General features: G+C 45.0%; 1 protein-coding gene across 9 annotated transcripts in view; it reads right to left on the reverse strand.

Annotated features, from left to right (window-relative positions):
- Fhod3 (formin homology 2 domain containing 3) overlaps positions 1–27,116 on the reverse strand; it is a 429,672-nt gene that overhangs the window by 248,285 nt on the left and 154,271 nt on the right. For all 9 annotated transcript variants that reach the window (XM_087896219.1, XM_085700029.2, XM_085700035.2 and 6 more), the window contains exon 4: positions 3,391–3,458. In XM_087896219.1, the coding sequence (XP_087752345.1) occupies positions 3,391–3,458 (68 nt within the window). The remainder of the gene's footprint in view (positions 1–3,390; positions 3,459–27,116) is intronic.

Below are 27,116 nucleotides of genomic sequence, written 5' to 3' on the forward strand. Positions count from 1 at the left end.
TGAAGCAATTCTCAGACTACATATCAGCTAATACATTATTTCTGTGTAGCTTCCAAATATAGAAACTTTCAGAATAGGTATTCATAAGAAATAATTTTTTCTTTCTTTTTTTTTTGATACAGGGTTTTGCTGTTGCTCTGGAGCCTGTCCTGGAACTAGCTCTTGTAGACGAGACTGGCCTCCAACTCACAGAGATCCGCCTGCCTCTGCCTCCCAAGTGCTGGGATTAAAGGTGTGAGCCACCACCGCCTGGCATGAAGAAATATTTCAATATTAAAAAGACTATCAAACAACCAGTCAGTGTTCAAATTTCCAACTTTTTCTTCACCATTTACACAAGATGTCTTGGTTAGGTATAGTCAGTTTGACACAACTTAGTGTTACCTGGAAAGAGGGAACCTCATTCAAGGAACTACCCAGATCAAACTGACCAGTGGCCATGTCTGTAATAGACGGCTTTGATAGGTGGTTGATGTGGGGAGGCCCACCCACTGTGGGCAGCACCATCCCTAGATAGCTATGACTCAGTTACATAAGAACGCTAGATGAACATGAGCCAGAGATCAAGCCAGCAAACGGTACTCCTCCAAGGTTCCCACATCTAGGTTCCTGCCTTAAGTTCCAACCCTGACTTTCTTCAATAATAGGCTGTGATCTGGAGGTGTAGGCTGAACAAACCCTTTTCCTGCATAAGTTACTTCTGGTCAGAGTGTTTTATGACAACCACAGAGCTCAAACCAGGACAAGGTCCAAGTAAGAGCCACATATGGTAATTCATTTATATGAATCTAAAACTCAGAAACCTCTATTAACTAATCAATAAAAGGTAATGTCCCTACCCTCATTAATTTACATGCTGAAGAAAGTCATTCGTCTTTTAGAGTAGCCCACAGTCTGGATTTGGCAGATAACTTACCTAAATTGATGTTCAATGTGTGCCTATGTCTTCAATTATTTGTTATTGGACTCATGTCTGAATCCAGGATTGATTTGTTGGCTTGACCACATCATACTGTATATTTCTATCAGGAGGTACCTAATGGTGGATGGTACCTTGTTTCTGTCATGTTAGCAACTTTTATTGTGTTATTAATTCATTAACGGATTCATTAGGGGGCACAAAACAGTGGCATTCTGTTGTTCCTTATTACCTAGACCCTTTCTACAAAGATTCCCTTTTTAAAAGGAAACTTCTTTTCACCTTAAAGTTCAGTGAAAAAAGGCAAGAAGACTTTGAGGTTCTAAAAATTTGCCCTTTTCCAAGCAGCCTGTCCACCAGCGTTCACTACCTAGTCATGTTCTATCATCGTTAGTGTTTACTGTCCTTATGAATGTGTTCATCAATTCAAACTTCCCTGGTGCATCTGGATCCATTTCAATTACCATCCTCGTTGATGTATATTGTCCTGACTCTGGACAACCAGTGAGCAACCTTCAACTTGCTTCTGAGAGCTCTGGGGAAGAATCTTAGCATTATCTGATAGTTCCCTGCTATTCTTCATGTGGTAAGAGGATACAGGCTTATTTATAACATGCCTCGAACATGCCTCAAACAGCAAACTCAGGCTGTGGGAGATAAGAGGACATGACTTCAGAAATGCCCCCCAGGAAATGGATCCCATTCCTGGAAGAAGCGAGAGCAGGATTCCATTCCAGAAAAAGAGCTAGTTTTGAAGAAGGTAAGAATGTGTGCGTGAGTTGGATTTTTTTGCCCCACCTTTTTACCTACCTAGTCCCTATTAACAGAGAGAAATTCATTCTCACTAAAATTATCTTCTACAAGGAAAAATCTTTTAAAGAATAGAACAGGAACTAAAGGGAAGTGAAATCTATACATAAGTCTAAAATTATAAGGGGAAAACAGTGAACCTAGACAGATATACTCCATGCAAAGGTTCTCTGCACAAACCCATAGCCTTACTCTGCCCACTGCTGTCTCTCTGGGATCTGGAGCCTGACCTAGTCCTTCACTAAGCTTTGATTATCTCAGAATAGGGATGAAAAGAAGGCTTGGTACGGAGTGATAAGATGAAACCGGTGATGAGGGACTTGCGTGTCCACAAGGGAACACACCCCCAGAAGCAGGCTTTACAATACCCAAACTGGAATTAAGCAAACTGTCCACCCAAAGAAGGAACCTTAAGCTCAGTGTATAAAATACAATCCTAGCCAGATCTACAGTCACAACTGCACCCGTTCACTCTCCATGAATGAACCAAAGTAGGACATATGCCATGTGACAGTACAAATGGCAAGCTAATACTAAAGACCGCCATACACTGTGGGTGTCTACCGCTAGGGTGGAAACATGAATGCACACAAGGAACATGAAAGGCAACTACTGGTAGTTAGGTGGCCTGGGTGTAAAAGCAAATACTGATTTGGGTGCACAGAACACAGGTCTTTAATTACACTCAAACGGGTTTTCTTTTTAAAAACTGGAATATAGAAGAAAAACATTTGATTACGCTGTCTTTGCTGTTCATACTTGAAATATTTGACATAAATATTCTCTGGAATTCTGATCTGATTCCCTTGTGTGTGATGTGTACATGTATTTCCATGTGTGTGGACACATGTGCAGGCCCATGTGGAGGCCAGAGGTTGACAGCAGCAGTCTTCCCCAGTTCCTCGTCATCCTCTATATTAGGCAAGGTCTCTTACACGAATCCAGAGATTCAGCAAGAAAGGTTATCCAGATTCTTCTAGAATCCTGTTTCTGCCTGCCATCGTGCCCATCCAGCCTTTACCTGGTGCTGGAGATCCAAAGTGGACCCAGTTCTTGCCAAACAAGTGTTTTCCCTGATATGGTTTAAGTAAAACGCTACAGGTCTCCAAGTGACAGCAGGCAGCAGGCAGTGGGTCTAAGACCACAACCAGCCACGAAGGCAGCCAGGTCCCAGGCAGGGAGCCCCTGAGTGGCTCACAGGACGTGAAAGCCAATAGGCCCTAGGCACGGAGCCGCATAGTGGGTAAGAGACTGAGATGGGTAGGCGCGCCATGCAGAGGAAGTAGGTATTTATTTAGTGGGTTATGGAGGGGTAAAGGAAAAGGAGAAGGGGAGATGGGGGAAGAGCAGAGCAGGGGAGAAGTGGGGATAAGGAAGCTAGAAGAAGTTGCCTCTTTGGGAAAGAGAGGGGAAAAAGGAAGGGGCTCAGGCTGCAGGCAGGCAGGAAGATCTGCCTGACTCAGTTTTGTGGGGGGAGTGGGTGAGGCCTGTCTCTTAAAGGGACAGGAGAGACCATTACATTCCCTACCCTACCATCTTGTGATGTCATCTGAACAGACTTTCCTATCTGTAACAAACACAGGTGTAAGCTTGTATGTATCTAGTTCCCCAGCAAAGCGAATCAGGACTGTAGTATTTTGGCTTTTGTTTTCCCTTTTTACCTGAAATATCTGCTTCAGCGAGAAAAGAGCCCTTCTTAGATCTCGGCCACTGGAGTTGTACAGTTTTTCTGAAATAAAGAATAGGACAATTAATTTAGTTGGCTCAACGAATGTCACAAACATAAGAAATTATGAAGGATGACATCTTCTACCAGGAAAACGACTACAATGCAGCCACTTAGATCACCTCAGCAGTGTGAAAATGACTCATATACAGACCATACACTAGAGCTTTCAAGGAAATAGTTTATTTAAAAATTAAAAATTGGGAACTTGTATGATAGAGTAGAGAATAAAATAATTTAGAAATTAGGAATCTGTGTGATAGAATAGAGCATAAGGTCACTTAGCCCCTAACCCCTTGAACTGTGACTTTCAACCCCTCATAGGATCAGGTAACTGAATAAGGAGCATGCATGTGCGTGAACACACACACACACACACACACACACAAACCAAAAAAAGGTTTCTGAATACACAATAACCAAAAGTTGGTTCACAACCAAGCAAGTAGTTCACCTTCTCAAGGTATTATTAAGCCTGGCATCACTTGCCTCTGCTGCGTCACATGACTTCACTGAAATCTGGACTCTGAACACATAGCATAAACTGTCTGCCTTGTGCATAGCGTCATGTCACATTAACATCAAAGGCCTTTCGAAATGCTTCAGCCCAGATCTGAGACAACTGTGTGTTATGACTTCCGGTGTTCTTAGTGTAACACTTGTCCTCTTAGAGAAATCCAGAGGTGTAATTGGTTACTAGGACTGTGGTCATGAGCAGGATGCACTTGCTATGCGTGCTAACTCTGAAGGTGACATACCCTGGGAGATGTGGAAGCAAGCGGTGTTAAGCCGCAGCATTTGCATCGAAATGGCAACTTAATTTATTCAATTCCTATAATAAAGCGCTATACGGTATATAGTTTCTTGAGTGAACTCTGGGGATCTCTTTCAAGGACGTATCTAGTTCATACAAACTGTTACAGTCTTATGGAAATGGAAATACTTGTAATATTCCTGGTCCCCCTTTTATTGACTTTGTCAATCTCTCTCTTAGCTTTGATATTGATCTTTTGTGTCTAATAACCTTTGATTTAACAGTCTGGGTAGAGTCATAGCGGTCATGTCAGTCTTTTCAAAAGTCAGCTGTGGGCTCGTTGGCTTTCCCATTCTTTCTGCAGTTTGGATCATTGATTATGGTCTTCTTTGTGTTTGCTTTCGGTTTCAATTGCTCTCTCTCTCTTTTCTAGTTTCTACTTTTAAAAATAATTGTTTGCTGTAAAATAGGTAACTGGAACTTTCCCCCCTTTGAGCACAGGGTCTCCAGCATCCTAGACAGGCACTCCACCACTGAGCTATGGTCCCAGTCCATTTTTTTAATTTCTTAAAGCAGGACCTTCACTAACTAGTTTTGTGGTTTTATTTTGGAAAATCGGCAATGATTCTCCAGTTTCTTCTAAGCACTGCCGTAGTTAATTTTTATATATTTTGACATATTTGCTTTAATTCAAATTTTATTAATAGTGACTATTTCAAATATTAAATTCAAATGTGAAGGGGCTGGAGAGATGGCTCAGTGATTAAGAGCACATACTGCTCTTCCATAGGACCCAAGTTCAGTCGCCCGTACTCATCTCAAGTGGCACACAACCACCTGTAACTCCAGCCCCGGGAGTTTTCTGAGCTATATGGACATCTGCATATACACATGCACAGACAAGCACATGTGTGTGCATACATGCACAAATGCAAACAAACACATTTAAAGTATAAAATAAATCTTTAAAATCCAAGTAGAAATAACCTAATCCTGTAACAGTTTTGACTTGTGGTTTACTTGATCTATATTACTTATTTCTAAATATACAGGATTTTTCAGATGACTATCAATTTCTCAACAGTCAGAAAATATGATTTTATAGTATTAGTGATTTTAGCTATATTAAGGTATATTTTATGTCCCAGTATATCTTGGTGAATCATTCATACATATAAAATGGCACGTATTCTCTCATAATTAGGAGAATTGGTCTGTGAATATCCACTGGGTCAAGGGCAAAGTTAAATGATAGTATGATAGCATTTATAAACTCATGTGAGAGAGAGAGACAGACAGAGAGAGAGAGAGAGAGAGAGAGAGAGAGAGAGAGAGAGAGGTTCCCACACTGATTCTCACCCTTAGGTAAGAAAACTCCTCTAGAAAAGATGAAGACATATTTGTGAGGTCTCCAAAGTCCTTGCTTCCCATTTGTCCAATGCACTGAATTTAAACTAAAATTCCTCTAGAAGGAACACTTGTCTAGTCTCACATCTTTAATTTCTACCGCCATCTGTTTCAACACTTTCTATTCCGAATTAAGCTGCACAGAACAGCATTCTTCCCTAAGAACGACTTTACTCACGCAAGAGAACTCACTTAGAAGATTCTAATTTTTAAAGATTTATTTACTTTTATTGTATGTGTATAGGTGTTTTGCCTGCTTTTTTGCATATCACGTGTGTGCGTTACCAACAGAGACCAGAAGATGGCATCAGATCCCCTGGAACTGGAGCTACAGACAGTTGTGAGCTGCCATGGGTGCTGAGAATTGAACGCAAGTCCTCTGAGAGAGCAACACATGCTCTTAACTACTGAGCAATCTCTCCAGCCCAGAGAGTCACAAAATTTTAATATCTTTTTTTTAGTATCAAATATCAAAAGAAAGCTAAAATCCAAAATAATATATATTTTGGCTAAAGTATTTTCTCAGATATTCTGCTTTTTAATTCCATATGCTATAGAGTGTAATTTATGCCAGAAATCCCACATGTAATCTTTGAGAGACAACTTTCTTTATCCTTCAGATATGACCGGTAGCTGTTTTATGTTTGGGTGCAGGGTCCCCTCTCCTCAAGTTCTCCAAATCTGTAGTCTTACACAATCACATGTAAACAAAGGCCACACGCTGGCCCCTTTGTCACAGGAAAGCCACAGGGGAGCCATCTCCAGTACATAGAAAATAGAAGTCATATCTGTTACTGCTTAATATTGTGAAGAGACACCAAGACCATGGCAACTCTTAAAAAGCAAACATTTAACTCTGGTGGCTTGCTTCTATTTTGGAGGGTTCAATTCATCATGGAAGGGAGCATGGTGGCATGCAGGCTGGCATGGTGCTGGAAAAAGAGCCAAGCGTTCTACATCATGCATGCAACAGGCAGTTGACTGACTGTTCACACCGAGTGAAGCTTGAGAAAAGACCTCAAAGCCTGCCCCTGTAGCACAATGATTGAAAACCCAGAGATGGAGATTTGAGTTCAACCTGAAGGTCAGAAAAGCAAAACAGCCAGCCACTGGCTCTTACCTCTACTTCAGTCTGAAATAGTGATCCTGCCTCCGGGAATCTCAGAATGAGACTGTTTGTGAGAGCTGTCTCCTCCTGTCTTACATTCCTCTCAAAGGCTGGGACTAAAAGTGTGCACCACTACCACCCAGTTTCTCTGGGAAACAAATGTGGTTACTGGGATTGCAGGTGTGTGTCATCACTGCCTGGTCTGGAAGTCTGATCGGTGCAACAGTTTTTACTCTCTGAACTTCAGGCAAGCTTTATTTATTAAAATACAAATGAAATGTCACTACATGCCCCCACAGTGACACACTTCCAGCAGAAGGTGTGACCCAGCTTGAAGGTGTGCCCTCCAGCTTCAAGGTGCAGTTTAAGGGTATGTGTCACCAGGCCTCTTCCTCCAACAAGGCCACACCTCCAAACAGTGTCACTGGCTATGAGCTTCTGGGGGCCAATTCCATTCAAACCACCACAGGTACTTCCTGGTTGCTGAGACAAAACGTGTGACAGACTCAGCTTCAGAGAGCAAGGGATGCTCTGCCCACTTTCTCCTCTTGATTCTGCCCAGGACCCCAGGCCACAGACCGGTGCCACCTGCATTCAGGTTGGGCCTTTTATCCTAATTTAAACCTCTCTAGAAACACCCCAACAGATACTCCTAAGGGCATTCTCCTAGGTGGTTCTAAAGCCCTTCAAATCAACAATCAAAATTAACCATCATAATTGGCATTTCTGTAAATCATTTATCCCAGGGTTTTTGTTTGTTTGTTTGTTTTTTCAAGACAGGGTTTTTCTGTATAACAGCACTAGCTGTCCTGGACCTGTGCCCACCAGCCCATCAGTCTTCAGATAAAGAGGCTACACAGCTCTTGTAGACCACTCTGGCCTCTAACTCACAGAGATCCATCTGCCTCTGCCTCCCAAGTGCTGGGATTAAAGGCGTGTGCCACCACCACCTGACTTATTCCAGTAATTTTAAAAAGCATTTTAGAGTCAGAAACTCTTAATTAAACTTCACAAACGTGTTGCAGGAAAAAATATTCAGACACACAGAATGTGACAATTTCAGAAAACATGGGGACCTGGAAACTTCCTGTGTGCCTATGCGGGATTCTTCTACTCATTTCAGAGTGAAACTCTTTATCTAATCCTAACTCTCCATTTTTCAGATAAAAGTGAAGGCAGAGAGGTCACTCAGGTGCTGGCCTAAAACTGAGATTTGAGCCTTATGGAATCAGAGAAGAGTAACTGAAAATCGCTGGCCACGAGCTCTGATTGCGTAATAAAACAAGGTAAACACCTGAGCCACTGAAACTGCTCATACCCAACCAGGACTCTCAAATATCACCATGTTCTTTAGAGAACACACACACATACACACGGGGAAGGAAGTGTGATTTCTCCCTTCTGACCCAGTCCTGATGCTGAGTAGTGGCTACCTGCGCCTGCCAGCCAATCAGCCTTCAGATAAAAAAGGCTACACAGGAGCAAGACCTTTCAAATTTTCAAGGTCTACACTATTATTGTTGTTGCTATTGAGAGAGAATATTAATGCATGTGTGATGGCCAGGGGCACATGTGCCACAGTGTGCATATGTGGGTTATAGAATAATTAATTTTGCAGAGTCGGTTCGTTACTTATGACTTTACATGGATCCCAGGGACTAAACTCGAGTCACCGGGCTTTCTTAGCAGATGCCTTTTTCTGCTCAGTTACCCAACAAGGTTTTCAGACTCGGTGGACTGAAAGATTGCCTGAGAAAACCTCATTTAAATCCAGATTCCCTTGGATCGTAGTCCCACCTTACAAGGTATCCCTAGCAATTCCTTTAGAACAATCCTTTATTGGTTGTCTACCGTGGTAACCATCAATGTCGCACGAGAAAGCAATGACAATGTTTAGGGGTCCCAGAGGAAGGGGTGACAAACCCAGTGGTCCTGGGACTGGGACGTAAAGGTGATCCTGAATAAAATCAGCTAGCATGAGGAGCGGTATGTAAGAGGAAGGAAAGGCAGTAGGCATACAGCCAAGCAGCAGCAAAGCCATGCAGTCAAAGAGAACACCCACTTGAACACAGCTGGCTGATGGGCATATGGGCACCCTGTTATCACCCAAGCCAGTGGAGAGACATGGGGAGAGCCAGCCCAAGGTGTAGTGATATTTTGTTTGTAATCTAATAAATACAATTTACCTGAAGATCAGAGTGCAGAGTTAAACCACTAGTCAGCCATGGAGGCCAGGCAGTGGTGGCGCACACCGTTAATCCCAGCACTTGGGAGGCAGAGGCAGATGGGATCTCTGTGAGCTCAAGGCTATCCTGGCTAGGTAAAATCAATCCAGTCTAAAAGAGAATTAGAGCCAGGCAGTGATGACTTACACCTTTAATCCCAGTATTTGGGAGTCACGTGCCTTTAATCCCAGCACTAGGAAGGTAGAGACAGGAAGGGAAATGGCTGGGTGGAGAGAGGAATAGAAGGTGGGAGGAGTTTCTCTCCATTCAATTTGATGTTAGCTGTCGGCTTGCTGTATATTGCTTTTATTATATTTAGGTATAATCCTTGTATCCCCAGTCTCTCCAATACCTTTATCATAAATGGGTGTTGAATTTTGTCAAATGCTTTTTCAGCATCCAATGAAATGATCATATGGTTTTTTTCTTTCAGTTTATTTATATGATGGATTACATTGATAGATTTGCATATGTTGAACCATCCCTGCATCTCTGGGATAAAGCCTACTTGATCATAATGGATAATTTTTCTAACGTGTTCTTGGATTCGGTTTGCCAGTATTTTATTGAGAATTTTTGCATCGATGTTCATGAGTGAGATTGGCCTGTAATTCTCTTTCTTGGTTGTATCTTTGTGTGGTTTTGGTATTAGGGTGACTGTAGCTTCATAAAAGGAGTTTGGCAGTGACTCTTCTTTTTCTATATTGTGGAATACATTAAGGAGTATAGGTATTAGCTCTTCCTGGAGGTTCTGGTAGAATTCTGCATTGAAACCATCTGGTCCTGGGCTTTTTTTGGTAGGGAGATTTTTGATAACAGCTTCTAATTCTTCACGACTAACAGGTCTATTTAGATTGTTCACCTGGTCTTGGTTCAACTTTGGTATATGGTACTTATCTAAAAAAATGTCCATTTCTTTTACATTTTCCAACTTTGTGGCATATAAACTTTCGTAGTAAGATTTAATGATTCTCTGAATTTCCTCTGTGTCTGTGGTTATGTCCCCCTTTTCATTTCTGAAGTAGTCTACAAGATATAGGCACAGGAGGCCACTTCCTAAGTAGGACCCCAGTAGCACAGACAATAAGAGAAACAATGAATAAATGGGACCTGCTGAAACTGAGAAGCTTCTGTAAAGCAAAGGACACTGTCAGAAAGACAAAAAGGCTGCCTTCTAACTGGGAGAAGATCTTCACCAACCCCTCATCAGACAAAGGTTTGATCTCCAGAATATACAAAGAACTCAAGAAACTAGACAATAAAACTCTAATTAACCCAATTAAAAAATGGGGTACTGATCTGAACAGAGAATTCACAACAGATGAACTTCGAATGGCCAGAAGACACTTAAGGTCATGCTCAACCTCCTTAGCGATCAGGGAAATGCAAATCAAAACCACTTTGAGATACCATCTTACACCTGTCAGAATAGCTAAAGTCAAAAACACCAATGATAGCCTATGCTGGAGAGGATGTGGAATGAGGGGAACACTCATCCATTGTTGATGGGAATGCAAACTTGTGCAGCCACTGTGGAAATCAGTGTGGCGGTTTCTCAGGAAACTGGGAGTCAACCTCCCTCAGGACCCAGCAATTTCACTCTTGGGAATATACCCTAGAGATTCCCGAACATACTACAAAAGCATTTGTTCAACTATGTTCATAGCAGCACTATTTGTAATAGCCAGAACCTGAAAACAGCCTAGGTGCCCCTCAATAGAAGAATGGTTAATAAGGTGTGGAACATATATACATTAGAGTTTTACTCAGCGGTAAAAAACAATGACATCTTGAATTTTGCATGCAAATGGATGGACATAGAAAACGCTTTACTGAGTGAGGTAAGCCAGACCCAAAAAGAGGAACACGGTATGTATTCACTCATAAATGGATTCTAACCATAATTAAAGGTCTTTGAGCCTATTATTCGTGATCCTAGAGAAGCTAAATAAGAAGATGAACCTGATGAAGATTATTTAGCTATCCACCAGGAGGTAGGAAAGAGACAAGAGTCCCAGGTAACCTCGGGTGCATGGGGGGGGTGGGAGGGTTGTTGGAAGGGGAGAGGGTTAGAGAGAAGGGGAGGAATGGGGAAAGCTCGGTGGACCGGGATGGGGGGGGGAGGGAGGAAAGATGAATATGGTATCAGGGAAGAATATATTTCAACTAAGGGAGTCATTTAGGGTTTACAGGAGACTTGATTATATATGGGATCCCAGGTCCAAGGAGAGATCCCCAGATTGTTCTCTGGACAGAGGAGAGGGTGCCTGAACCGGCCTTGGCCCATAACCATACTGATGAATATTTTGCTTATCACCATAGATCCTTCATCTGGCGATGGATGGCGATACAGACGGAGACCCACATTGGAGCACCGGACTGAGCCCCCCAAGGTTCAAATGAGGAGCAGAAGGACGAAGAAAATGAAAAAGGAAATAAGGACTGCGAGGGATGCTATCACCCACTGATACAAGGGGACGAATCTAATGAAAGATTACCAAGGCCAGCTGGACTGGGACTGAACGAGGACATGATCTAACCAGATTCTCTGAATTTGGCCGGATTCTCTGAATGTGGCTGGCCCGAAGTCTTTCTGAAAAGCCATTGACTATGACACTGCGACTTGTTTCCTCTGCATATACTGAATTTTGGGGATCCAGTCTGTTTGGATACTCACCTTCCTGGACCTGGAGGGAGGGGGGAGGAATTTGAACTTCCCACAGGGCAGGAAACCCTGACTGCCCTAAGGGACGAAGAGGGAGGAGGAGAGGGAGTGGGGGGAGTGGGAGGGAGTTGGGAAGAGGGGCGGAAATGGAAACTTTTATAATTTAATAAAATTACTTTAAAAAAAAGAAGGTGGGAGGAGGCATTCTGAGCATGTGTTCTGAGGATTCCGTCAGAACGTGCAGTTTGAGGACTCGCAGAGACAGTCTGAGGATTTGGTAGAGGTAAAAAGTCTCTCTAGTGGCTGGCTGCACTTCTCCTCTGATCTATCAGTTTTCACTCCCTAATGTCTGACTCCAAGGTTTTATTATTAAGACCAATTAGAATATTGCTACACCAGGGAGAGCCTTGTAGGCTGGGCTGAGTGATTTCAACTGTGCTTCAGAGAGGGCTCAAGAATACAAGCAGGGAGAGGATGGGGATCTAACGAGATGGGACTTCATCAAGTTCATTGCCTGCATGGCTGCCAGCACAGAAAAACTGAACAGGGGAGTAGCAAGAGCCAGAACCGATTTAAAAGGCCTTGGGAAATGGACACAGGAGGAACAGGGGCCATTGGACCTTCTCCTGAGATAGTGAAAGGCTCTCCGGAAGCCAATCTAGGGTCGGAAGCAGCCTCAGCCCCCAGAGTTTATGGCCCAGAATGAGTTCATGTTATTTGTCCCTGGGGGAGGGTCCTTGGATCAGTTTCATAGGTTGGTGCACTCTGTGAGTGCCCAGAGAAGAGGGTACCACTTTACTGCCCCAGGCACTCCCAGGCTCTTGTTTATCCCTAGATGGATGATTGGGAGGCCTTTCTTTCCTTCAGGCCCTAGCCACTTAATTCTATGACAAGAGATGTGCCAAACAAATGAGTGAAGGGTCATTTAGTGGTACCAGGGAGACAGCTCAGTGAGTGAAGTGCTCGCCACGCAACCACAAGGACCTGAGTTCAAAAACCAAAGCCCGTGTAAACCCAAGTGTGCTAGTACATATCTACAGTCCAGCTACTCCTGTGGTGAGAAAGGAGGCAGACACAGGAGCACCCCTGGAGGCTCAGGGGCCAGCTAGCCTGGGGTCTGCAGTTAAGCTTGAGACAGCAAAGAGACCATTTCAAACAAGGTGGAATTCACCTGTACATTGTGGTACATATGTCTGCAAACACACACACACACACACACACACACACACACACACACACACACAATACCCAGGGCACAATTCAGTTCTCAGGATGATGACCTGTCAGCCAAGAAGACAGCTCAGTATTGCAAACACCAGACCTTAAGGAAATGCCAGAGGCAAGAATTAGTCCTTTGCTGTGGGAATTAGTCCTTTGCTGTCCTTCTTGCACACTGTAAAGATTTGTCACTCGTATTGGTTTAATAAAACACTGATTAGCCAATAGCCAGGCAGGAAGTATAGGTGGGGAAACCGGACTAGGAAAATTCTGGGAAGAGGAAAGGCATCCTACAGTCATCAACCAGAAGCAGAGGAGGCAAGATGAGAATGCCTCACTGAGTAAGGTACCAAGCCACAAGGCTAAACATAGATAAGAATTATGGGTTAATTTAAGTTGTAAGAACTAGTTAATAATAAACATGAGCTAATAGACCAAATAGTTTATAACTAATATAAGCCTCTGTGTGTTTAGTTGGGATTGAATGGCTGTGGGACCAGGCAGGACAGAAACTTTGGTCTACAGTCCTTCTAAGCATTGGAGGTGAATAGCCTGTAAGAAGCTGTTGGTAGAGGGGATACGGATGATATCCAGTTGTACAGTGATGTGTGTAGTGCTGGTCTGCTGTTGCTACCTACTGGGCCCAATCCAAGTCTTCACCCTTTAGATGGTTACCTTGGAAACCACATCTCCATCCTCATCTTCACTGAAGAATTCAGCCCAGGAAAAGTTTTTTTATATATCTAGACTCAATCAGTTTGAGAAAATAGTTGTCCTTCAGAATTTGAAGAAGTGATTTGACCTTGGGAACCAATGAAATACTTTCATCTCTGTCTTCAGAAACCATCCATGCTCAGAGGTAAAGGCATAATCAGATAAGATAGAGTAGACTACTGGACAAGCTGAAAATTCTGTCCCAGACATACCTTTTTCATCCCCAGGATCAAAGAACAGTAGAAAAGAGGGTCCTCAGATGTCCTTAGTTCTCAAAGAGAACCCCAGACATGTTCCCAAGGTGGCCAGTTGTTCACATTATCCTGAAACAGGCTGCTGGCCCCATGACATCATTTTATGTCATCTTGAGTGGCAGCCTAAGCCCCGAGGGACCCAGGGATGAGACTGAGTTGGGTGGTCTTGGCTTTGGTCTCCGTCTCTAGCTAATGTCCTCCTGCTTTCTTCCCTTTTACACTCCATTTTTCTCTTCTCCATTAATTACCATCTGGAGGACTTCAGAGACTTATTTCATCAGCAGCTTTCATACTGCCTTTAAAAGACTTTAAAACTGATGTTGGGTGTCTTTCTCTAGTAGAACTGTCTTAAAAATTAAACGATGTAGGAGGGTCCAGCCCATTGTGGGCAGCACCATTCCTCAGGCAGGTAGTCTTGGGTTATATAAAAAAGCTGGAAGCCAGAAAGTAAACTTCTATAGACTCTGCCCTAGTCCTTGCCTTGAGTTCCTGACCTGACTCTTCCCTCAGGGATAAACTGTGACCTGGAAGTATAATATTCAATAAATCCTTTTCCTCCTCAAGTTGCTTTTTGTCAGTTTTTGTTTTGTTTCGTTGCTTTTTATCCCAACAACAGGATACAAATGGGTACATAATACCTTTAGAAATAGACCCAGGGTTCTGTGTACAGTGCGTGGGCGGCCTCTTCCAGGCACACCACTTGGGTTTGGGGAGTCACCTCTTGCATCTGTCAGGTTCCCTGTAGGATAAGAAGACTGCCTAAGCTCAGAGCCTTCTGGGCTTTGGGAACCCTCAGCAAGGCACCATCGCTGCCTTGGAGACAGAGCCTTTGTTTGCTGGGGTCAATAGATCTTGACAGGGAAAGGCTCTCCTTCCCTGCCCTGGACACTCTGAGAGAAAGGGGTAGCTGTTGGGTCTTGGAGAGAAGATAAGGATCATTAGCTGGGGTCAAAAGGGAACGGTCTGACATCAATCATGTGACCTAGCAGAGATGGTGAAGCCCAGGAGTGCACCTGCCCCACGCCAGGGGGCAGGCCTCTCCCTTTCAGTGTCCTTCAAGAGAGGAGCCGCCATTCATCCAGGGCAAGTAGCGTAGCATGCAAACAAAACGGAACCAGAGCAGAGACCCAGTTTTTAAAAGCACAGCTCTAAGGAAAGTTTATAAAAAGCCAATGGGGGGTGGGAAGAACCAAAGATCCACAGGAAAAGAATATATGGGCATGTTTCTACCATTAAATATAGTAAGGTTAAATGGCGTTTGGTCCTACAGCCAATTCACACCTAACTGCAGATTTGGACCCCTGGAAGAATGAGCTGCATACGTGTGGAGCCCACGTTCTAGCTACTTCCCTTCTGAGTGTATTTCAAGTGGTGGGTCCTGCATCACCACAATGAGCAGAGAGTTCTGACCAAACTGCTGCATGAGCCCAGCATGCTTGCAAAGTTCACAGGAGCACAACCTGGACACAGTTTCAAATTCTGCTGGGCTTCAACTATAGAAAAGACCAAAGAGCACCTAGAGTTAGGCTCGGTGTGTCCTAGCCTGTCATTAGCCCATACTCCCTGATGACACACAACTTTTACCTAAAGTCAGCTCCGCTGAGTACCAGAAGTGCAGTGGGTCCTGTAAAAAGATGTCAGCATGAGACGATGAGTCACACGCCAGGGTTCCTGCAGGAGAAACTTGGCATTTTATTCTAAGGGTACCAGAGCGACTCTGGGTTCACCGGGGATGCTTTAGTCTCAAGTAAGATAATTCAGCCTGAGAGAGGCAGAAGGACAGCTGTCCCAAGTTTAGCAGGAAAGCACCAGCCGTGCTCCCAGGGGTGCACCAGCAAAGCTCTTGGGGATGTGCCAACGCTCTCAAGGGTGGAGGTCTTACCACGAGCACAGCCCTGACCCTCCTGTTGGCTTTTAGAAAATCTCTAGGTCTCCAGTGTTTTACATTTGCAAAAGAAAGTATTGGCACATTATACTCCTAGAGTGGCTTATAGTAAAAAGACAGACTCTGTCATGGTATCAAGACCCCAGAGCAAATGGGCTCCATCCTCTGCTTGTGAGACATGATATGGAGCAACTGCATTGGAAAACACGTTGACAGTTTCTTATAAACAGAAATAGACACCTACCCTTGGGCCCAGCAGTTCCCCTCCTTGGCTGTCCCAAAGGAAATATGAAAATTGATACCCATAAAACTATGTCATGCAGATTCACGGTTGCCTTACTCACAATAGCAAAAATCTCCCAGAAATAGTCCAATATCTGTTGGCTGGTGAGCAGGTAAACAAGCTGTGGGGCATTCGTACAAGCAGAGCTAATGGGCAATACAAACACTACTGACACATGCCACAACATGGCAGAGTTTCAACATCACACTAAGCAAAGGGAGCCAGACTCCAGGAGTGTGGATTGTACGACTGCATTTATACCAAGTTTTGGAAAAGACAAATCTGATCTTCAGGGACAGAAAGCAGATCAGTGCTTGTCTGGATTGGGGAGGGGGAAGGGTGCAAGAAAGATGCATGAAAGGACTTGAAGGGAAATGGTTTTCATCTTGCTTGTAATGGTGCATGCAATTGTCAAAAGTCATCAAATTGTGAATTTAAAATGTGTCGATCTTCTTGCATGTAAATTATTCCTCAGTAAAGTTAATGAAGAAAGAGAAGGTTGATTTGATCCTAGAGTCTATAATTCAGCTCACGTTCCAACTCTTCAGAGACACATTTAAGTAACTGTTTCTAAACCACAACAGACATAAGGGGTCACGAGTACCCATAAAGTGGTTGCCACAAAGCATCCATAGACAGAAAGCCGCACATGCAGTACTACCTTGGAAGCACTCGGGAAAGCACAGAAGACGGCCTAGTGGAGAGGCACAACTGCACATGCTCATGCTGGATCTGGGGGGAAGAAGAGCCATAGCGCGCACCTTCCAGCAGAACCAGGATGGCTGTCAGCAGCTGCGAGCCGTCATGGGGAAGACGAAGAAAGGAAGGAGTTGTGTTGCTCACTGCCAAGGGTTTGTGAGGGGGTTAGTCTAACAAAATAGCCCAAAAAGATACACAGAGGACTCCAGGAAATGCTGACAGAGAGAGGCCTCTGGCGGGGCTTCAGAGGCCTGCCCTTCCAGGAACCAAAGAGCCCCAGACAGATGTGGAGAAGTGAGCCTGTCCCTAGGGCCGGCGAAGCAGGTGCGGCTCTCCTAGCTGAAGAAAGTGCACACTAAGGAGACAGCCTGGGGCAGCAGGGCAGCAGCAGTGTCCCGGCAGTGAGAAGACTCCTGGAAGTCATCAATCATGAGCATGGCAGCTCAGCGAAGTCACATTTATGATAGTTACTCAACCACCGTGATGTCCATTATGTGCCCTGCTCTCTGGGAGGCTTCAGGTTCACTGGCTGCGGCTGGTGTCCATTCACAGAGATGTCATTTGTCAGCAGATGAAAGAATTCCCATGGCTCTCTCCCCCTGCTCCTCAGCCTGCTTCTGGGACTCAGTTATCCAGCACTTCTTTTGCCCATCAGGGTCTGAATCCCAGGAGGACCAGCTCTGTATTGGCATCCAACCGACTCATGCAAGCAGGAATGAAGGGGCAGCCCTGGAGGAGTAGCAAGGAAGATTTTTCCCAGAGTGGTGGAGAGTAAAGACTAAGAATGGTTAAGAGACTGTCAAGGCATGTGAGGTCTTAGTGAACCTGGGTTTGGTTCACAGAACCCATGGAAGGCAGGTGTGATGACACATGTCTGGGACCCCATTGCTGGAGGGGTGGAGGAAGCTAGACCTCTGCAGCTTCCCGACCAGCTACCCAGCCCAGCCCACTTAATAAACTTTAGACAATCACACACACACACACACACACACACACACACACACACACACACACACACGTCTGGCCGATCAGGAAGCATCCAGGCTCACTTTCTAGCTTTCCACCCCTTCACGCCTCCTCAGTGGTTTTACCATCAGCTCACGTTGTTATGTGAGGAGAGAGAACATCCGAAAGACAGTTGTAATCACAAGCTCCTAACAGAATCAGACAGACGTGAGGACCCATGGTCAACACAACGATACAGTTCCCAAATCACTGTGAACGGGGCCAGCTGGTCACTGGTTGAACTATTTCAGGTAAGGAAGCATGTGGGTGGGAAAAGGGAACTTTGAGCACATTTGCAAAAGATGGCATTCTCACTGGCTAGGTCACCTACATACCCCCCATGTTCACCCAGCATCTTCCATTACTCCCAAGGACAGAAGGATCATGGGAGTAGAAGCACAGGCATGTGCTAACTAATTGTGGGACTCCACTCCCTGTAAAGCATCATGTTGGTGGCATCTCGGAAGCAGAACTGGGGGAACGGATGGGGCACACAGTTACAATCCAGGAAATCGAGCTGCAGAGAAAGAATTTTTTCTGCCCCCTGGCGGGGGGGGGGGCGGTTCGTCTTCCCTTCAATTCCCCCTTCCTTCACAGAACAGAGCCACAAGCATGATAAATTCCCTCGGTAATCTTTGTGGTCCGACAGTAGGGCCCCAGACATCACCACACCCCCTAGGGTGCTGTTGCTCTTTCCTGCACCCCCACATGGCCCCAGGAAGAGACATGAACACCATCATTATGCCACACTTAGAGGCGGCCTCAAACACTAACTGCAGATAAAGGTACCATTAGGCCAAATTCAGGCACCCAAACTGTTGCTGAGTATGCAAGGGAGCTGGATTCTGTTTTGCTTCCCCTAGTCCGAAAATTACAAAAAACTTCAATTTCACAGACTCAACAAGATCTAAGATGACTAGATATTTTTTAGCCTCCTTGCATGAGTTAATAGACGTTTCTAGAGGATTGTGAGGCACAATCAGCCAGAAATTCCCTTCCAGGGGCATGAGTTAAAATAGAACTCTGAGGCTAACTCCTCTCACGGTCTGACATGTGGCATGTGACGGTCATAGGAAGGACAAGTCTATCTGACCTCAGATTACCAAAAAGACTGTAACAGTTTAACCTCCACATGCCCTACGGCACATATTACAGGAAGTAGACACATGGACAACAAGTTATGTGAGGAAACCAGCAACAAAGAAGGGAGTTGGGGGTACTGAGAGGCAGGGATAGGTGGCCTCCTAGGAAGAACCCCTATGACTGTGGACAGCCCACAGCTCGACCGGTGACAGGGTTCTTACTTTATTTCAGGTACTGGGGAAGGGGTAAGTTACCTTTAGTTTGCTCAAACTTGAATGTGTGGTGGGAAGTCTTAGGGGGTATGCCAAGCGTAGGTCTGGGATCAGCAGGCTGCAGAAGGCTTTGCACAGCTCTCGGGCTCAGAAGCAGTAGCCCCAGGGATTGTGAATGGTTCAAAGACACCGTTCAGAGAACCACTGGCCTTGGGAGTTGAGGAACGTCTACAGTACTTGGGAGGGGCCAACTCACCAGTCAGAGGTAGACACCTACACTCTCATGAGTGCCTTGAATCTTGCTGTCTATATCTGCTCCAAGGGGGTCATCACCCATCATCAGAGGTGAGTGAACAAAGGTGACACACATGGAATGTTAAGATGTGTCATCAATCAGAAAGACTAGGAGGATGCCACCACACTTGAACCAAAACTCCATGCAATCACTTCAGCCTACAGTCTGTCCGGCTAAGGATGACACAGAGATTGTGGGAGTGGCCAGACAATGACTGGTCCAGTCTGAGACCCATGCCGTGATAGCGAGCCCACACTTGGCACTGCCTGGAGTGTCTGGATGGCCCAGAGACCTAGGATAGCACCAAACACAACTGGAGGGGGGAAAATGCCAATGTAATGATGCCTAATGGTATTCTGCTATACTCACAGATTGGTGCCTAGCCCAATAGTACCAGAGAGGCCTCATCCAGCAACTGGTGGAAACAAATGCAGAGACCCACAGTCAAACATTAGGCCTAGCTCAGGGAATCCTGACAAACAGGGCAGAAAAATTATAGGAGTCAGAAGAGTCAAGGACATCACAAGAAAACCCACAGAATCAACTAATCTGGATTCATAGGCTCTCAGAGACTGAACCGATAACCAGGGAGCCTGCATGGGACTGACCAAGGCACTCTTTAAATATGTGGCAGCTTTGTAGCTTGCTCTTCTTGTGGGACTCCTAACAGTTGGAGCAGGGAATAGCTCTGATTCTTTTACTGGCTTTTGGGACCCTATCCCTCATACTGGAGCGCCTGGCCCAGTCTTAATACAAGGCAAGGTGCTTAGTCTTACTGCAACTTGATATGCCATGTTTTGTCAATATCCATGGAGGCTGTCCTTTTCTGAATAGAAATGGAGGAGGAGTGGATGGGGGACAGCGAGGAGGTGGTGGGGATTGACTGGGAGGAAAGGAGGAAAAGGAAACAGCAGTTGGGATGTAAAACAAAAAATTAAAAAAAAAATACAAGAGTCAGGACATCTGCCACCCTTAGTGATATATTTTTGCACCATTCATTCTGACCTTTTCAGAAACCCAGACAACAGGACAATCCTCTTCCAACACATGGTGCACTCAACAAACAGATCGACCTACAGAAAACACCAGTGATGGCCGTCTAGAAAGAACAATAGACAGTGTTTTCTTTCCATGCCCACCAGTCTCCTGGGATCAGCCTGGAACGCCTGACTGGGCCTGGTGGTGTGTGAGGTCTGTACTTCATGCTGCCTTCCACCCCAACTGTCCACGAGCCACACTGGTTTGCTGGCTCCTCCTGGCTTCAGGACACGCTGTCTGCCTTTAGGTCATTTTCAGATTATGCTAGAATCTTTGGAGTAATTTGCCTCTCAACACAAGAGTTTCCATCTGAGTCTTCCTGTGCCACCACACCAAGACATAGCCCTACTGACCCAGAGGGAGGTGGAAGACCCTGGATTTCATGGGAAGAAAGACTCCACCTTTTCCCTGTGTCTGAGCCCACATATCTGTTTCTAGGCCATGTGTAGGTCTAATTGACTCAGAGAAGATACCATGGAGGCCTCTGGTTATCATTTTTACCTCAGATGAATCATGCATTGGCAACTAAACAGGTATTCTACAATGTTCTATGGATCTCAAGTGCTGATTCTGGAACAGAATCAATTCCATTCAAGCCAACAGACATATATTAAACTCCCTGTGATGGAAAGGCTAGAAAAAGAAATGCAAACAATTGCACAGTATATAGCATGTCATAACCCATAGTCCTAGCATTTTAGGGACCACAGAAGGACAACCGGGCCTGCATCAGATGTCAGGGCAGAATCCATGGCCAGCTCTGTCACTCTCTTCTCCATCCCTGGTCTCATCTGCCAAGGTTTCCCACATCCAGCCCTTTCTTGCCACTGCCTGCTCCACACCCCTGTTCTATGCATCATCTCCCATTGGGGTCCTGTGCTCTAAGCCAGCATCTCCCATTGGGGTCCTGTGCTCTAAGCCAGCATCTCCCATTGGGGTCCTGTGCTCTAAGCCAGCATCTCCCATTGTCCTGTAGTCTAAGCCATCAACTCCCATTGGGGTCCTGTGCTCTAAGCTATCATCTTCCATTGGGGTCCTGTGGTCTAAGCCATCATCTCCCATTGGGGTCCTGTGGTCTAAGCCATCATCTCCCATTGGGGTCCTGTGGTCTAAGCCATCATCTCCCATTGGGGTCCTGTGATCTCCTTCCAGGTCACTCTGCTTCTTCGCTTGCCCCTACGTGGCTCAAGTCTCCAGGTCATTACCAAACACCTCTCCCTGAGGGAGACTTCTCTCATAGCCCCGGTTTAAATTCTTATCTACTCTTGTCTTCCAGAATCACCTGTTTTCTCTGCTCCTGGTGGTTACCACTCTCCTGCCATGTACTTTTCTCACTTCTCTGTACTTACTGTCTGCGCCTCTCCCACACAAACGGAAATGCAAGCTCCACAAGCGTAAGGGGGCTTTTGTCTGTTAAAGGCGCAGCTCTGACCCGGGGCTTTAACCAATGACTGACACATAATAGGTATGAATTAGCTGGTGAAGGGAAGGAAAGAATTGCTCCCCATCCCCGCTTCCCCTTATCTTGTGAATAGGGGTTTGAGTCTGCCACCACCCCTTGCCCCTTCTCTTTTTAATTTCTGAGGACTCGGAGTCATTTTCAGGATCTGTAAGGCAGATCAAATGTCAGACGCCCCTTCCTGACTAATTGCAGAAAACTCCAACCCAGATTCTGACATAGACACTGCTCCCTTACACCACTCTTTGGAATGAAGGGAAAATTGATTGATTCATTCTCACACCCAACTAAATTAATATTTAGACTCAGACTGTCTCCAATTCAGTAATACAGGACTTTTTCTTCAGTGGATAGGAGACAAACACCCTTTAAGATGTCAGTCATCACATGAAAGACCTTGTTTTTGTTACTTTACATAAAAATTGTGTTTAACCTATTTACATCATGAATATTGATGTTTAATTAGCTGGGGAAGTGAGTATCCATCAAACTCTAATCATGTGTATCCTACATTAATTTTCTGTAAGGTGTTGTTTCCAATCAGCCAGGGAAAGAAATGGTAGCTTGGAATCTGTCCATGGTACCAATGGCACCCCATCCCATGCCACACCAATTTTCAGAACCTTTTGAAAAATTCTGTGTTGACTCTTATTCTGGTTGAGAGGGGAATTTAAAAAGAAAGGAGAAAAAAAAGGAAAGAAGGTGGGGTATCATTGTAAAGAAAAATAAGAAAAAGCAGAGTTCTCTGGCCCTCAGGGCCTTTCCTTCCACCTTAAGAAAATGTGCCCGTCTGTCTAGAAGGACCCGTGCTGAGATCCTCCCTTTCTTTGCCTTATCTTCTCCCACCTTGCTGTCCCAGGGAGAGTTTTGGTTCACCTGAAGAGCTGGATCCCAAGGAAGCCTTTCTTCAAGGGAAAGATTATAGCTGACTTTAGAAATTCCTAAGGCCATTGACTGAGAAAAAGAGGTGCAGAGAACACACAGAAAACAGCCCGGGCTTCCTGCTGCTTATGACTTTTATCCTCTGTGGAAGTAAAAAAGCTGAGGGAAATTTAGGTTCCTTTCCAACAGGAGCTAGAAAGTCTTTAAGAGCTTTAAAGTGTGTGTGTGTGGGGGGGGGGGATCGTGCTCTACAAACATAACCACAAACGCCCTGCACACCTAGCCTGGCCCATGGCCAGCTAAAGGAACTGGCTTTATGTCCTTTAGACATAAAGGCATGTGGACAGAAGACAGGATACAGAACCAGCAAAGGCTGGAAGCCCCGCCGGAGACAAACGCGGCAGATAAGCAGAGACCAGTCTTGATGCGGTGAGGAGCCTTCATTTAGAAGTCACGGCTTGTTTCCGCTTCCTCATGTGCAATGCCTGTTATGTGTAATGGGGGGGGGGTCTCTCTGTCCTGCTGTGCTGGTTTGCCACAAGGCAGGAATCAAGAGCCGAATACTCTTTGCCTGCTACGATCTGTTGAACGTAAACTATCAGGTCAATGGTGACCAAGATGACTAAAGCTGTCACTTCATGTTTCCAGAGTCTGAAAAAAACTGTAACCCATGAAATTAAGCTGGGAATTGTGATTCAGGACCAGCGAGATGGCCACATTGGTCAAGCACTTGCCATGGAAGCATCAGGACCTAAGTTTGATCCCCGCAAACACAGAAAAGAGCCAGGTACGGGTGACCTGCATGCCCAAACGTAAAACCTTATTGCTGGGGAGGCAGAAGTACGCTGTTGGGAATTGTTGGCCGAGCAGCCCAGCTGGATCAGCAAGCTCCAGGGTCAATGAGAGGCTGTGTCAAATAACAAAACAGATGCTGCCAGAGGAATGGCACACAGAGTTGCTACTTGGCCCTCACACACGATACATAGTGGCCTGCACATGTGAGCGCACATATGTACCCACACACATGACTGTTCTCACACATCTGCATATACACACAAATAAATTTTAAAAGCTGCAAATAAATGGAAAAGATCCTTTGATGGCCTACAAGACATTTCCATAGTGATAATATCATTGAAACCATAGAGCAGTGATTCTCAACCTTTCTAATGCTGTAACCCTTTCAAACGTTCCTCGTGTTGTGGTGACCCCCCCAACCATAAAATTATTTCATTGCTACTTCATAACTGTAATTTTGATACTGTTATGAGTCATACTGTAAATATTTGTGTTTTCCAATGGTCTTAGGCGACCCCCGTGAAAGGGCTCAACTCCAAAGGGGTCACAATCCACGGGTTGAGAACCACTGCCGTAGAGTATCTTGGGCAGCATCTTTAGGCTAGAAGGACTAAAATTGGGCACTCTTTCCTTCTTCTAGGCAATCATTTAAGCTACTCCCCCTTCTCACTTCAGAATCTTTGGCAGACACAAAGCAAGGGTTATCTTCCTATACGTGTATAAATATTCCATTACAGGATTGAATCAAATTTCATTCTAACATGCCAGTGAGCAGCTGCCGAGACACAGTAACTGAGAAGCACTTCTCAGACCACACACAGTCAGCAAGGGAAGGCCTCAGGGTACCTGAGAGCAGGGCTGGGCAGCAGGACGCATCGATCTGCTGAACCCCAGAGACAAATTGTCTTTAGGGATCCCTGAGTGGGTAAGAAACAGACAGCAGATTTGCTTGAATCCACTCTACAGAATGAAGCCGTCTCTCTTCCCTGCCTAGGAGGCTCTGGTAATGTGGATGGACGGGATGGTTTCATCAGCTCATTTTGTCTAGTTCTGGATGACCAGTTTTTAGGAATGGTTCATCTGTTCCTGGCCCAGCCCCCTGCAGCTGCAGCTGGGAGAGAGTTGTGGGGGAAGTGGGGCTCAAGAAGAGGAAGCTCTGGCTTCAGGAAAACTCAGAAGCTGGAGCTCCAGCACCAGGCTTCCCCGGCAGGAACTTGGAAAAGGCACAGAAGGAGACGGCAGACCATCATTTTAGTATAAGAATACTTTGAAATTACAATATAATTATGTCACTTCCCTCTTCCTTTCCTCCTTCCAACCCCTCTTATTGCACTCTCTCAAATTTATGGCTTTGCTTTCTTTGATCATTGTTGCTGTATGTGTGTGCACATATATATATATGTATATAGAGAGGTGTGTGTGTATATATATAGAGAGAGCGAGAGAGGTATATATACATATATGCACATATAAATACGCATGTACACCTTTATATATACGTATTTATATGTGCACAGATGCAGCTGCTCAGTCCATACGGAGTCACTGTATGATATCAGGGTTGATCATTTGGTAGTGGAAAATTAGTTGGGGATAGGATGCTACAGTCCATTTTACACACTAGGATGTCTGTTCCTTTGATAGTAGACATTGACAGAACCCTTTGACACGTAAAAAACTATAGATAACAGACACACTAAACACAGTAAAGCTCTCAGGGTTATATATTTGTAATGACTTCTGACTAGTCGATCGTTGCATTAGATATAGTTCAGGTCTGAGAGCTTACACCTGGAATCCCAATAGTCAGAAGCGGAAGGCAGAGCTACTCAAATCTGAACCAGCCTGGGGTGTACAGTAAGACCCTGTTTCATAAACACAGATATAAGTATCAGAGACTGTTACTCAATAAATACATTCAAAACATGATACAGTCCTGAGATGGCTTTTGATGACTTCTGTGCATCCCCTAAGAAGCTACTGTGAGTATAAATGCACACCTCCACATGCCCAGAGTTTCCGAAACCTGGAAGCTCATGACAGCACCAACATAAATAGCTACAAACTTCAGAAATAAGGAAGAAAGCCAGTCTGATGAGTTGATCTCTGGACAGGGGGCCAGAGTCCCATCACGGTGCAGCTCAGCCGGAGTCTGGAGCTTATGGTGGTGAGGCATACATGGCCGAGTCATGAGAACGTCCAGTGTGCTCACACAAAACAGCCACGGGGAAGAAATTGACAGCCCATTCTCACCTCTGAAAAATAACCCGTGACATTCATACTATGAAGACACACAGAAGGACCACTGAAAAGGGGTTCCTAGGAAAAGAGAAACGTGGGCAAGGGAAGCCACTAGCGGTGGGATGGCACAAAAGAATTCGGGCGCTGATTACCAAGTCTGAACTCGGTATCTGAAGGTGATAAGCAGCGTCTCCTCTGGTCTTGCATATATAGTGCAGCTAAATTTAGAATCCCCTCTTTGCTATTCCAACTTTAGGGAGGAGCAACCAGAACTCCTCCAGAGGGCCAGAATCACTGAGTCCTCAGAATTTTTGAGAGTGGATGGGCAGAAGCAAGAATGGAGGTTTCCAGGAGGAGCTCCACAGCAGCAGCACCGCAGAGAACCTGGCTTCAAGTTCACTGCCCTTTCCCAAGCCTTCCCACCACACCACCAGTCACTTAGCAGGTTTCTAAGTTAACTGTATGTTTTAGATCATCACTCTTGCTCAGTTCTCTTTGGAAACTCCTGCTCTCTTCAGGTCGCCCTCACTTTTTCTTAATTTAAGATACATTATGCCCAATTGGTTAAGCAGAAAGGGTAACAGATTGAAAAGTATAAAGTGAATTTGTGAATTACACTTTAAGATGACTTTGGAAACTAAAGGGGGGAAAAAAGACCCATGCCATAACCTTTAATATTTTTAATGTAAGCTACAGGAAATTTTAGAGTGAGCAAAAGTGGTTACAGAGCAGACATCCAGACATTTCTGGATCACTTCTTCGTAAAGCTATAACCCAACTCAAGTCTCCCAAAACATCTTTTTAAATCTGCCTGCTAAGTAGCCTCTGAAAACCACCTGGATATGTACAGGGCTGGGCACATTTTTTCAACGCTTTTGTACCTTAGTTTTAAAACTGGGAGGAAGATGGGGAGGGACAAAAAGCGGGAGGATGGGGTGGAGGGGGAGGGGAGGAAGGAAAGGGGGGGAATGCAAGCAATCTTGCAATTTTAAGTAGAGATGTGAGTCCAAAGTCAGTGTACTGTCTCAGAACAACCCCTGTCTCCATTCAGTGTGGAGAACCAAGGTACTTGGTAACAATCAAGGGGAAATGAGGAAAAATTAGCTGGACTAAGACAAATGGACAAAGGCGGGAACCCTGGAAGCCTTGAGATCCCTTTCAGAACCAACTTTCTGCTCCAGTGGAGTGGCCCCTGGCCCTACATGCTGGCTCTCAGCAGAGCAAAATGTGAATTCTATCTCCTGGAGCCTCCCAGAGTCCTCTGCTCCCTCAGTCTGTGTGTCAGGCCCCAAGAAGTCAGCACATGGAGCCAAAGCGTCTTAAAGGTCCTTTGGCTCGCAGTCATTGTTGTCTCTTATGGGGCCATTCTGGCCCAAGGACTCTACTGTATGTGGTCTCACTTCCTGAGATGAGACCCATCACCTGCCACATGAGTG

This window comes from Myodes glareolus, chromosome 13 (assembly GCF_982192425.1).
Source record: "Myodes glareolus chromosome 13, mMyoGla1.1, whole genome shotgun sequence".
Classification (NCBI taxonomy): Eukaryota; Metazoa; Chordata; class Mammalia; order Rodentia; family Cricetidae; genus Myodes; species Myodes glareolus.